General features: G+C 52.4%; 1 protein-coding gene across 1 annotated transcript in view; it reads left to right on the top strand.

Moving 5' to 3' along the window:
- Positions 1-4,253: 4,253 nt before the first annotated feature.
- NKD1 (NKD inhibitor of WNT signaling pathway 1) overlaps positions 4,254-13,615 on the top strand; it is a gene marked incomplete at both ends in the record, with an annotated part of 85,390 nt that continues 76,028 nt past the window's right edge. The window contains 3 exons of the mRNA XM_082863588.1: positions 4,254-4,278; positions 4,401-4,433; positions 5,115-5,248. Coding sequence (XP_082719714.1) covers positions 4,254-4,278; positions 4,401-4,433; positions 5,115-5,248 — 192 coding nt within the window. The remainder of the gene's footprint in view (positions 4,279-4,400; positions 4,434-5,114; positions 5,249-13,615) is intronic.

The raw sequence follows: 13,615 nt of genomic DNA, 5'->3' as shown, positions 1-13,615 counted from the left end.
GGACTGATGCTGGGGCTGGCGTTCCTCCCGGCTGCCTCTTGCTCCCCTCTTTTCCTGCTGATGAACATGTCCACTCGGAAGACTGTGACCTGTTGCCCTACGAAGGATCTATGTTGGGCTGTCTTTCTGGTTCCTTCATTCTGTCCTCTGCCACTACCCCAAAGACGTGGTTAGGATTTTGCCAAGATTTGGAGGGATGAAGGGCGATTACAGAACAAAGCAGGGCAAGTGACAACTGCCCACATTTCACTGTCCTGAAAATGAATTGGCTGCCCCTACATCACTGGATTGCCCCTTCTTAGGCACTTATATTCGTCACTCTCTACTCATACGCTTTCCCTTGCCACTCTTCCCTTCCCTTTCCCGGTTGCCGTCTTGAAAGTTCTTGTGACTTTTTCATGCAGGATAGTTGAACTCTCCTCTTCTCACCCAAACCAGGTTTGGCACTTAGCAATGCCAAAACTCACCAGGGACCTGTGGAATGAAGCAACGCCCGGGACCTAGGGGGAACCAGCAAAATTTGGGCATTCATTATTTCTTCAGTATACCCCAGATCATACTCTTGGAAGCCCTCCCACCCTCTTACTGATCACAACACGTCACAGGGTAGAGATGGGACTGGGCCGGTTCCTCTCGTTTCATATAGAGCACCTCCTATGGGCAATGCTGGGTACTGCATCTAGAGGTGTGAGTCAGACAAGACCCCACCTCAAGGAGCCCAAACTCTAGGAGGGAAATCTAGCTCCCTCCTTAAAAAATAAGGAGTGCCAAGTGGAGAGAGAGGGGAGGGGACCTTGGCTCTTTCAGAGTGGTCAGAATTCTTCAGATGGGAAGGTCAAGGAGGGCTTCCTCTAGGAAGTGGCATTTGAAGGGGGCCAGAGCAGATGGCTTATCTTGCGGGCAAGTGTGGGGCAGCCAACCAGGTTGATTTTTTTTTTTTTTTAAACCTCCCAACTCCACGTCTAACAGATTTCACCTAAACCAGCCTTGCTAAATCTCAAGCCCCATGAAACCCGTTTCTGTTATAATCTCTCTCTTATCTCTTCCTTGCCTTCCTTCCCCATTCTCCTCCCCTACAGGATGGGAAATCTTCAAAGAAAAAGATGTGTCACTGTAAGTATACAGCCCAAGAAGTGGGCCAGATAAATTATTAAAACACATAAAAAGACAGTGAGTGGTGCGGCAGGAAAACAGCAAAGGCCGAATAGCCACCCCAGGTGGACAGTGGGTTGGTGGCCCCTGGGGAGCCCCTCCTCAGAGGCCTGGACAGGCTGAGGTTTTACCACCAGGCCCACCTCTCCTGTGTCTCCCCCCAGGGCCAGGTTGGTGGGGGGTGGGCGTGTCACGATTCCAATAGCAGCGAAGTCCCAGGCGCCTGCTGGACTGGGAAGGGCCAGGCTGAAGGTGGAGGGGGGCCTTTGCGTCTGGGCTGGACATTTGGGATTTACTTCCCCCAAGACTTAAAATGGTAACTGCAGTTTTAGTTCTTGCTTTTATCTCTTTTTGAACTGTAAAAAGAAATTCCCAAGGGGAAGAGGGGATACTTTTTTCTCATGCAAGAAGAAAGCCATGACCGGTTTAAGGAAGTAACCAACTTTCTGAGCACTGTGAGAAAGACCGCTCAGAGTTTTGCTTTGATTTAGATGCACCCTGGCGCTGGCGGAGGGCGGGGGTGAGAGAGACAGAGAGCACCCCCAACCGAATTCCATTTCCTTTGGAGGGGTCTGCAGGAAAGCTCCTACTGGAACTCAGACACACAGAGCCCCCCACCTCCCTCCTACTTCTGGTCCCTATCATCCTGCTCTGCTTTTCCATTTTCCTGCAGCTCAGGGGTTCTCACTTTGGCACTATTGACACCTGGGGCTGGACCACTCTTTGTTTTGGGTGGCTGTCCTGTGCATTGTAGGATGTTTAGCAGCAACCCTAGCCTCTACTTGCTAGATGCCTTCAGACATTGCCAAATGTCCACCAAAGTGCAAAACTGCCCACAGCTGAGAACCACTGCTATAGCTGGTGATGCCTTCTCACTTACCATACTGTTTGCCCGTTCAATTATGTTTCTTGTTTCTTCTCTGTCTTCCTCCCAGTAGAGTGCTAGATCCATGAGAGTGGGGATTGTTTGTTTTGTTCACTGATATATCTTAAGTGCCTAAAACAGTGCTTGGCACACAGCTGGCACTGAATCAGTATTTGTTTCCAGATGGGTGAGTCTCTCTCTAATGGTGGAATGTTAAGTTTGGACAGTGTTGGGACAACCTGGTGTAGTAAAAACAACATGGGCAATGGAATCAAGGGGCTTGGGTTCAGTTCCTAATCAGGTCATTGCCTAGCTGTGTGACCTTGGGCACGTGACTTCACCTCTCTGAGCCTAGTAGTTCCCTCCTTTGTAGAATAAGTACGAGCCTGCATCAAACAGTGGTTGTAAGAGTTATACATGACTTAGGACAATGGCTGACACACAGTAGGTACTGAATAGAGAACTGCAATATAAAATGGACAATAATAATGTTTTGGGGGGTCCCAGCACTCCTCAAATGAAACCAGCCTGCTATGAGCGTTAATGTACCTGCTTATAAGATTAGCCTTCATTTCCACACAAATGGGTGTGTAGAAAGCAAGTTTGGAGAAAGGAAGTAAGACACTGTTGGGTGAAGGGATTTATGACTCTGGAGGGCCACGCAGTTCCCAATATCCTTTTGAGACATGTATGTGCTCCAGAGTTATGATGTCCAATACAGTAGCCACCAATCACCCATGGCTATTGGTCACTTGAAATGTGGCTCGTCTGTGTTGAGATGTGCTCTAAATGTAAAATACACACCAGGTTTTAAACAGTGCAAAACAAAGAATGTACAATATCTCACTATAAGTTGAAATTAAAGCGTTTTTGATATATCAAGTTAAAGAAAATATATTAAAATAAGTTTAATGTTTCTTTTTGACTTTTAAAAAAAAATGTGGCTACTAGGAAATTTGGAAATTACGTATGTTGCTCACATTATCTTCCTTTTCGGCAGTGCCCCTCTAAGGAGTTGGCAAGAAGGGCAGAATTGAGCCTCCATTTTACAGACCATAAAACTGAGGCTCACACAGAGAATTCAGTCCTAGCACAGAGTTTTCTTTTCCCACGCCTAGGCTACCGAGTACCAGGAAGAACTTAACAGGCCCACAGCGTCCCTAGAAGAGCAGGCGTTCTCTCTGAGAACCACAAAGGTGGAGTGGAACCCCTTGATGTCGCCCTCCCCTCCGCAGAGACCTCCCCAGACAAAACAAACAAGCCCTTGGTCTGGCGAACTGCAGCGGGGAGCGGAAACCAAGGAAGATCAAAGACCCAGCGGTTACCCCCTTCCGGGCTGCACAGCTGGCAGCGCGCCCCGACCCCCGGCGGGCACCCACGGGCCCCGGGATGCGGGGACAGCGATTGGCTGGCAACTTGTGGCTTTCGGACACTTGTAGCCGCCGGGAGTTGGCTGGGTCCACAGCTGGCCGGAGGTGCAGTGGAGGCTTCTCCTGCACAACCAAATCAAAACGTAGAGAGTCGGAGGAGAAGGTGGGCGGGCACGGGGCGGGTAATAAGCGGACACTTTCTGCAAAAGTCCGATCGTGCAACGGAAGGGGCAACGCTGCGGGCGCTCCAAGCAGCGTCTCTTCTCCGACCTCAGTTTCATCACCTGTAAAGTGGAGCCGCTGAGTCCTCCTGTCCGCTGCCAGGAAAAATAGAGCGGAGGGAACGCACAGCCCCGTGAGCCAGAGGAGCGGTTATTGCAGAGCGGGCAGGACCCAAGAGGGTGTCTGTTCCAATACTCCTCCTGGCCAGAGCTCCTCCGCCTCCCATCACCCCCCACCCCCGGTCCCCAGTCCCGGGTCCCCAGCCCCTGGCCCGGGTCAGAGACCGCAGCCTGGAGGGGGGCGCTGTGTCCAGCCCTGCAGCGCCTCTCCACGCCCCGCCCCCAGCCCGCCGGCCCCGCCCCCAGACTTCTCCCTCCGCGGCCCGCCTCGCCTTTGATGCGCCGCGCCCGGCCAATGGGCGCGCGGGGAGGCGCAGGCTGCGGCGGCGGGCTAGGGGTTCGGCGCGCCCGGGCGTCAGTCCGGCCGCGGCGACGGCGGCAGGATCGTGTCGCGGCGACCTTTCAGGATCCGCTCGGCTTCGGGGCTGCTCCAGGAGGAGGAGAGCGAGGCGCGGCGCGGCGAGCCGCAGGGCCCGCGGGCCGGGCGCATGGCTTAGGGACGCCCCCTTCCGCAGCGCCCCCAGCATGGGGAAACTTCACTCCAAGCCGGGTCAGTGTCCCCGCCCGCGTGCCGGCCCCCTGGTCCCCGCCGCCCTCGCCCCCGCGATTGCTAACTCTCTGCCTCTCCTTTCTTTCCGGCTCCCGCCGCCGCCGCGCGCGATGTGCCTGCAGCCGCCGTGTGCAAGCGCAGGGAGAGCCCGGAAGGTAGGGGCGCGCGGGGCACGGACCGGGGGGGATAGACTGGGAAGCACCGCGGACGGCGGCGGAATGGCCTAGCCCGCGGATCTTATTACCAGGGCCACCCCCACCCGCTACTCCAGTCACCAGTCCCACAAACCCTCTCCTTGGAGCGGACTTTGTGTCCCCTCCTCTGTCCATCCTACCCCCTCCCCGCTATCCTGTGCTCTCTCTTCTGACTCTCAACCCCTCCTGTTGCGGTACCCCGACCCCGCACTCACTGCACCCCCTTTGCAGGCTCCTAAGCCCCTTCTCCAAGAGCCTGCGCCCTCTCTTTCTGGCCCTCAGCCCCCTCTCCCGAGATCTTGGCTTCTGCGCCCCCTCTCCCGACGCTCAGTTCCCCTCTTCCCCTCACCCCGTGTTCATCCCTCCCCTCCTCAGTCCTGGCCTCTGGCGCTCGCTCTTCTGATCCCCAGACGCGTCTTCCTGGGGTCCTGCTTCCCCCTTGGCTCCCCTCTGGATCCCCGCTCTTGCGGCTTCGCTGAACTCCCTTCTCCTGATTACCTGCGTCCTTCTCTCGGATTGTGCGCGGCTCCCAACACCCTCCGGGTCCCTGCTGCCTCTGCCTCGCCCACTCTTTCTCTCCTCTCTCGGGTAACTTTCAGCCTAGGGGCCAGACTCAGGGGCTTCGTGTCGTCCCCGCCTCAGGTGACAGCTTCGCTGCGAGCGCCGCCTGGGCTCGGAAAGGCATTGAGGAGTGGATCGGGAGGCAGCGCTGCCCGGGTGGCAGCTCCGGATCCCGACAGCTGCGGGCGGCTGGCACCGTTGGCAGAGGAACGCGGGTACGATCCCCACCTACGTCCCTTTCAACCTCAGAGATGCTTCTCCATACCTACCCCCCGAACCCCAACTTTTAGCACCCTCTTGGCGCAGCTTCTAAGTCCAGAAATCCCTTCTCAGCTGCCCCTGACCCACCAATATGACCCTGTACACCCCCTGCCTTGGGGAACCTTATTGGTGACACAGGTGGCAGTCTCCTGTTCAGTTGGGGGCAGAGGGCTGCCGTGTGTGTGGGGGGAATGTCCTAGGTGATGTGGTGGTGCAGGTCCAGTTGATGGGGAAGGTTGTCTGCGCTGGAGGGATCTGGGGGCCTGCTCTGACTTCTACCTTGTTTCTGTGGCCAGCGCTCAAAGGTGGATTTGGAGTTGGGGCTAGGGAAGTGGGAAGGCATCTGGGGGTGTCTGGGTGGAAGGCAGGACCGTGCCGGCCTCTGATGTGTTCCAAGTGTGTGACATTCATCAGTACTATCTGTCCTGCAGCCCCAGTAGAGCCGGCTGTGATCTGGTGGCGGGCAGAACTTGGGGGGTACTGAGATCTGGGAGACCCCTTGGCTTGGCCCACAAGGAGAGAGAGGGCCTCATTCTGCTGTAGCCTGGGCCTACCCCTGGCCCTCCCCCAGTGGGTCCCTGAGGTTGGAGTTGTTCCTAGGGGAGCAGTAGATGTGACAGGGGAGTGAGTGAGTCCAGCCTCAGCTCCTGGCCTGGCACTGGTGTTCACAGATGTCCTATGGGCTCCAGAACTCTGCACAGGGCTTTCAGATGGTCTGCGTGGAACTCGAGCAAGCCAAGGATCAAAGGATGAATCAACTTTTTGATGTGACATTTAATTTTTTTTTTTTTTAACTTAGAGGAGAACAGACTGAGTCTCAGGTCTGGTTAGTTCTTTGGTCTTGTCCATGGGCTGGGGAGGGGCCAGTGGACTTTTCAGCTGTGTGTGTGTGTGTGTGTGTATTTGGTGGTGGGACCTGGACTGGGTGCAGCCAGTTGGAGGAGGTGAGCCTGTGGATAGAGTCGACTCTTGTGCACGTATGAAATAACCCCTGCATCTGGAAGAAGCTCCCATCTCCTCCTCCACTGCCACTGCTGAGCTGGGGGCCTTCTCTTCTCCATTTCTCTTCATCTGTTGGCTGGGTTAGAATTGGAGCTGCTGGACCCCGGGAAAGGCCAAAACTCGGTGGGCGGGGGCACTGCATCTGGGGCCCTTTAAAAACAGAACTCCAAACTTCCCTTTCAGCCCCCACCATTTCTAGTTTTTGATCTCCTTATGTATTTAAAGCCCAATGAAAATGATCCGATTTAGCCATATGAACAAATGCATTTGCAGCTGAAGACAGAGGCCAACTGAGTGGATTTCCATTAATCAAGTTTTGGGTTTTTTCAGCCTGTTTATTTTTACAAAGTATTCCTGCAGAATGACATTTATTTGCAGTCCCCCCTGCTTTTTTTTTCTTTCCTAAACTGCCAGGGAGCTTGCTCCATGCTTTAGGGGAAACTTGAAATGCAGCGAGGGCTTACTTCAATTGGCTTTTATCTTCAAAGCCATAACAAATGTTACCCGCATGTTTTTGGTAGGTCTCCTTGGCATCCAGTCCTGGAGGATGGGAGGGAGGAGGAAGGAAGGAGAGGAAAACAAAAGTCTGTCGTTTTTAATTAAATAGTAGTGTTCCCAGCAAGAGGAATGTGAGCCAGTAAAAGTTGCCATTGGGGGAAATGAGGGAGGGGAGGGAGGGGGCCCCAGCTTAGGACTGTGGCTTTGGTAAAGTCACGGAATTTTGTTGCCTGGTTTCTTCCCCCATCTGAGGACAGCATGGGATGGTGCTTGCCTCCTCCTTTCCCAGCCCCCTCTCTCAGAGAAATGCTGAGGGGTCATTAGTGTTTGTTCAAAGCACTTTTGAAGATGTGAGACACAGAGCCATCAGCATGACATATGTTGGGTGGTGGAGCGCGGGACCTGCCATCCAACATATTAAGGGGAGGGAATCTCTGCTGCCTTGAGAGTTGTGCTTGGTGACTGGGACCTGGATGCCTGGGTTCCCACCACCGCTGGCCTCACTCCTGAGCCTGCAGAGGTGGGGATGGCCCAGGGATAAGTCAGGGTGAGCCCAGGGTGTGGGGCTGCACCGTGGAGGCCTGTGAGGTGATTTCAAGTGGTACCTGGAGGAATATTTCTTATCTTAAGAGTTACATTTTTTTTTAACCAGAAAAATATAAATAACTGGGACATAAAACCCTTGAATTCGCAGATATTATTGCTTAGGAGGAAGCTAAGTGGAAAGAGATAGTCTAAAGTCAATTCTGAGAAAAATATTAAGTACAACTGGTCAAAATTGTGAATGAGAACGGAATGCCCCACATTTGGGAAATGTTGAGATACTGAACAGGATAGCAGTAGGCACCCCCCGGTCTGTTTAATTTCTGTGATTTCCAGTGGCACGGAAAGGGTGGCTCCAGGTTCTTCCATTATCTCATCAGGATGTAGGAGGGCGTGGGCTCCAAAGTGTGCTGAGTTCCAAGGACTGGCAGAGGTCCCCTCACCAGCCCCAGACCCGTCCTGGGGTTGGCCTCTGTGTCCACTCGGTCACCCGGCCTTTCACCAAAGTGGCGGGGGGCACATTCATGGCTCATCCAACCAGCATTTTTACTGCACCAATAACTACTATTTATTAAGCGCCTGTGTGTGTCAAGCACTTTGCTTACATTATCTTAATCCTCCTCATAACCCTGTAAAGTTGCCAGCCGGCTGGTGTGGACTCTGGTTTTCTCCCATTCTGGAGTACTTTCTAGGACAGTGGAAACCATGTGTGGTAAAGTTCCACACGAGAACATCTGCCTGGAGGGGGTCGCACTTATTCATTCCTGAGAGGTGGCACCCTGGCCGGCTGCCGAGTACTTTGGGATGAGGCAGGTTGTGGGGCAGGCAGAAGCATGAGGGGCCCCTGCTTGCCCTCTTCCTCTCTGAGGGAGCCTGAGTAGCTTAGTAAATGTTTAAATTGGGTCTGAGTTTCATGCAAGATCCTGGGATATGAGAGGGTGACCTCACCGGCAATTTAACCCATGCCTGCCCTCCCAAATACAAAACTAAATGAGGTCAGTCTCGGCCACAATAGCTTGTCACCTTGTATAAGCCGTTTTACCTTTGTCTACCTTACTTAGCTCATCTGCAAAATGGGTGTAATAACATGCTCATCCCTGGCAGGGTTCTGGCAGATAACTCTTCACTGAAAGTAGAACGTGGGGAGAAAAGTACTGGCAGGTCCCTGAGGCCCTGGGAGAGGTGGAGATGGGGGCCCATATTATGAAACCAGAGGCTCCCCCTCCCCCATACTCTGTAGCCTTACTTGGAGGGACACAGGCTAGGGCTTCTGCCCTTTCAGTGGGTACATGCTGAACTTCAAGGGAATATGAGCTTGGCAGAGAAAAATAATGAGAAATGTGACCTGTACAAGTACTGCAGAAGATGACTGATACGTGAACAGTTTGTATGCCAGACAACAATATGCTAAACAATTAGAAATTAAAATAAGCATAATAATCTCAGAGATAAAGGACAATATTAGAAACACGAAGCAGCAACAGGCAGTTACAAAAGAAAACCAACTGGAAATGTTGGCTCTGGAAAATATAATGGGTGAAGTTAACAAGTTTAGTAGATGGATGGAGTAGCGTAATGGACGCAGAGATGTTGATGGGAGAACACTCAGAGAAGCCGTCTGTGTACGCTCCTGCAGCGTGTGCACACGTGTGCATATATGAATGTGTACAACTGGATTTAAGACCCTCCCCTCCCCCACCCCCCAGTTTGGTCCTTTTGTTCTTTTATGGCAGAGCCGCCTGAAGAAACAGGCTGAGAGCTTCGGGGCAGGCAAGTCTGCCTCTGGATCAAAGGTGGCTGCCAGGCGGTTTGGTAATTTGATTAGGGGGCACCTAGTGCATTTTGATGTTTAGGGAAGATTGGGAGGGTGCAGGCCCTGTTGGAGCCCGTGGGGATGTATGGAGCTGGGCGATGAGATTGGAGGCTGGCCCAGCTGCTGCCTGAGTGCCGGATTCCAGGGGAATTACCCTTGAATGATACCAGTTGGCACAATTAAAAGGCCCCATGTCTTCACCATATGGAAAGTGTTAGGCCTCCTTACGTGGTTTCAAAGCTATGTGCCGGGAGGTGGACTTGACATTTGAGGTAAAGCATAAATTAAATATTTGGTGTTTCAGAATTAAAAGATGATTTGCTTTGAGGCCAGTGGAGGCGTTTGGACCTCCACTCGCTGGCTTCTTTGAGTTCTCCACGGAGGGTGCCCTCTGCCCCTGGCACCCAGGCCAGCTTCATAGCCCCACCTGGCAGCTTTCTGGACCCCTGGGGAATGGGGAGGAGGGCTGGGACAAGCTGGAGCTGAGCAGAGTGCCAGGTGGGGCTTCTTGTTTCTGGTAGGTCTGGATCCCTCAGGAAGGCGGGAGGAGGGCAAGGTTGTCATTCTGGGTGCTTTAATGCACCTCTGTGATGGGGTCTCTGGTAGAGGTTCGAGGAGTGCCTTATCCTCCCTTCGAAACTTTTCTTCTTTGAGAAGGACACTGGTTCCCCGAGTCAGGCTGTGTGTGTGTTGTGTCCCTCAAACTCAGGAACAGACCCTCTACATTCATATCTTTTTTTTTTTTTTTTTTTTTAACATCTTTATTGGGGTATAATTGCTTTACAATGGTGTGTTAGTTTCTGCTTTATAACAAAGTGAATCAGTCATACATAAACATATGTTCCCATATTACATTCATATCTTGTACAAACTGTCACAAACTCAGGGGGAAGCTAACCCAGGAGACAACCTCAGCATGTCCCACAAGCTCCTAACCTTGGGGAAGGTTCCATCCCCTCACCCAGTGGGAGTGTCAGAAGTGAGGAGAGAAGGTGGGTGATAGACAGAGTGAATTCCTCCTCATAACAGGAAGCTTGGGCCCCTGGGCTCAGGGGCCAGACTGTCCCTTGGAGGGCTTAAAACAGCAAGGCTAAGCTGTCAGCAATGGAAGAATCACTTTCTGAGGAGTCCATCTTTCTTGTGGCAGCCCTGGGGCACATGGTGGGCTCTCATGATATATTTGCTGAATGAATGAATGGAGATAGATTAAGTCACCATCCCTGCCTCTTCCTCCCCCAGGTTCTCTTCCCCAGCCAGGTGGAGCTGGAAGTAGGAATAAAGGGAAGAGTGGAATTAGGCCTTTTCTTTCAGACACTCAGCTGTTAATTAATTATGATCAATAATGAATTGTTATTAATTATGGATTCCCTAGCTGTGCTGGGCATTGAGGCTACAGTGGCAAATCACAGAGCTGTGGTGCCTGTCCTCCTGTAGCTTCCAGTCTAATAAAGGAGACAAAGAATAAGCGTGGTCACAGGCACACTGGCAGACAGTAACACTCATGAGAAGCTGAGGCAGTGAGGGAGAAAGTGTGGGAAGAGGGGATGGGTTTGTGCAGTGGGAGCTGGGGGAGACCCCTCACTCGCTGGTGTCCATGGACAATGCGTGGTGCTTGGGTTGGGCCCTTGAGAAGGGACTCTGGGCTCCAAGCGGCTCTGCAGCCTGTGGGGTCTGGAACTCTCTCTGCTGCTCATTCTTTCTGCAAAGCCCCCCATGTTAGTGGCTCTTGGCACGTGTGAGCTACCTTGCCCTCTGGACAGGTGGGTGGGGCGGAGCCAGGCGGGCAGCCACCAGCGCGCTCTGTAGGGCTGATTCGCATGCAGCGTCATGCACAGGGACTTGGGGCTTTACTCCAGCTGTTTGGGTGGAGAGGCAGCCCCTGCTGCCCCGCGGGGGAGGAGGGTCAGAAGCCCAGCCGTGGTGGGATGTGGCAGCCTGAGCGGTGGCATTGGCAGAGGGAGGCACCCCAAGAACCAGGGGGGCAAGAGGCAGTGACAAACCAATCCCAGAGAGAGCCCATCCTGCCCCAGAACTGCTGTGAACCTGTGCCTGAGGGAGGAGGGTCTCCTGCCTCAGTTTAGCAGATGTGTCTGAGGAAGGGGCATGCAGCCTGACTCTCTGGGCAATGAGGCAGGGGCCCACAAAGAGATCTGCAGGCGCTGGGGAGTCGGGGACCCCTCAGTCCTCCTTGCTCGGGGGGTTCTCGCAGCCTCACTCACTGGCTGTAGGTTCACAGCTTTGGAAGTTTTAGGCCGCGCGCTGGATTCCAGAGCGGGCACTTCCGGCTGCCTCCCTGACTTACCGCTCTCTTTTCCACTCACGCATGTTCTTTTTGTGGCTCTTGTCTCTCACAGACATTCTTTCTCTTCCTCTCGCTCTCTCTCCCCCCTCCCTTCCCCACCCCCTCCCAGAGGAAGGAAAAAATTCAGCCTCTCACAAACAAAATATCTGCCATTCCATCCGAGGGAGAACTGAGGCAGAAGCCCAGAATATCCTGGAAGAAACGCCAGAGAGAGCTGAAGGCCTCAGTTGTTTAATCTGGAAGGCAGGCTTTGATGTCACCGTGCTCCGTTTATCCTGGGAAGCTGCCTGCTTCTTTATGGCTGGCTTCAGACTCTGTGCATGAAAAATGGCCGAGTCCCTTCAGGAGCTGGAGGGAAAGCCTGATCCCTCCCCAGAGGGCAGGCCTGGTGACGCTGCCGCTCCTGCCAAGCCCAGGTGGGCTGGAGAACCTTTTCCAAACAAGCATTTCCAGAGACATAAGTAATTCTTTGATAACTTCCCGGGAAAGCAGAGGAGGCTCTTTATCCATGTGGGTACCCGTCACGGGGCTTCGCGAGGGAAGCCTCAGATCCCGCCACTGGAGTCATCCTTAGCCCCAGAAGGGCGGCACACAGGAGCTCTCACCAGACGGCTCTGCCCTCCGGGGTGCGTCCTGGATGTGTGTTTGTTTAGAGGGCTTTGAGGACTTGCTCTGGGCTGCACTTTCCTTACTTGTTGAGCCATGTGGGCTGCGGTTTGTGTGTGGCTGACGCCTTTCAGAGGATCCCAGGGTAGTGGGTGGGCTTCACAGTGGTGTGGCATCAGCTGAAGGATCCCCCCCACTTCTCTGGGCCTCGGATCTTCTGGCTGAGAAGTAGGATAAAATCATTTATTATAATTTAGAAACTATGTAGTAAATGCATTCTATTCAAGTCATTCATGCATCTGTGCAATAGAAATTGAGTACTTAGGCCAGGTATACATTTGCTCTGTCAGTAGAGCATGGTCCTGGTTTTCATGGACCTTACACTCTAGTAGGAAAAGATAAGTATTTTTAAAAACAAATTACACAACCTAAGCTGCAATTTCTGCCTCAAAGGAGAAGTGCTGGGTGCTTTGAGAACATTTAATAGGAATCAGACCTAATCTGGGTGGCTGTTCATTCTACAGATATTTGAGCATGGGTAGGATGTTGTAGAAACTATGAGGAATAGAACATAGTTCCTGCCTCATAGAACTTGGAGTTTAGTGGAACTAAACTTTCATCTTTGCCTCTCATCTATTTTTCTTATCTTATTGCATTGGTTAGAATCTCCTCAACTTACTTAATAACTATTAAGTATGATGTTCATTGTTTATCTAGTTAAGAAAGCCTTCTTCATCTCCTGGATTGCTAGGATTTTTAAAACCAGGAATAATTATTGAATTTTATCAAATGCTGTTGGGGTGTTGATGGAGCTGGTGATTCTTTGCTAATATAATGTATGATTTGTATGCATGATTACATAACTAGATTTCCTAGTGTTCAGCTTTCTTTGCACTCCTAAGTTAAATCCCTCCTTGCCATGATAGGCTGCTGCTTTAAAATGCTGCTGTATTTGATTTGCTAATATTTTACTTTGCATTGATATTCGTGTTTGATTGGCTCATGGTTTGGGAAGGTAGCTCTCGAATAATGAAGACGATGTTCAGGGAATGTTAGAGGATGCTCTGGGGGCTCTAGAGCAGGAAGTACCATCTGGTCCAGGGTCAGAGGTAGTCTCAGAGGAGCTGGGATTTAAGGCCAAAGGTGCATGGGGGGAGGGGTGGTGGTGAGCAGGGCAAGGGGAGAGGACATGTAACAGCCATGAGTATTTGCCGAACCGACCGGCCACGTGGGAGAAAGCCCTGTAGAGAAGAGGGTGGTTCATTTGAGATGCTGGTTGAAGTTCAGTTGGCTGAAGAGAGGTCACAGCCTGGGCCTGGGGCCCTTCTCAGCCATGTTATGGAGTGTGGTCTTTGTCCAGAGGGGAGACAAGTGTGTGAAGGGCCTGTGTGAGGGGCCAGCAGGAAAGAGGTGAGTGCTGTGATCTGGGGGGAGAAGGAATGTGGGGATGGGCTCTCCCTTGTAAAAATACTTGGGAGGATAAAGAGGAATCAAGTGACTGTATTCTGTGGGCTCAGTGAGAGATTCTGGAAGGTCTGCATTGGTCCAGGCACAGTG

This window comes from Leucopleurus acutus, assembly GCF_964270905.1.
Source record: "Leucopleurus acutus genome assembly, chromosome: 20".
NCBI lineage: Eukaryota > Metazoa > Chordata > Mammalia > Artiodactyla > Delphinidae > Leucopleurus > Leucopleurus acutus.
The sequence above is the reverse complement of the archived record's forward strand: the minus strand, read 5'-3'. Positions and strand labels throughout refer to the sequence as shown.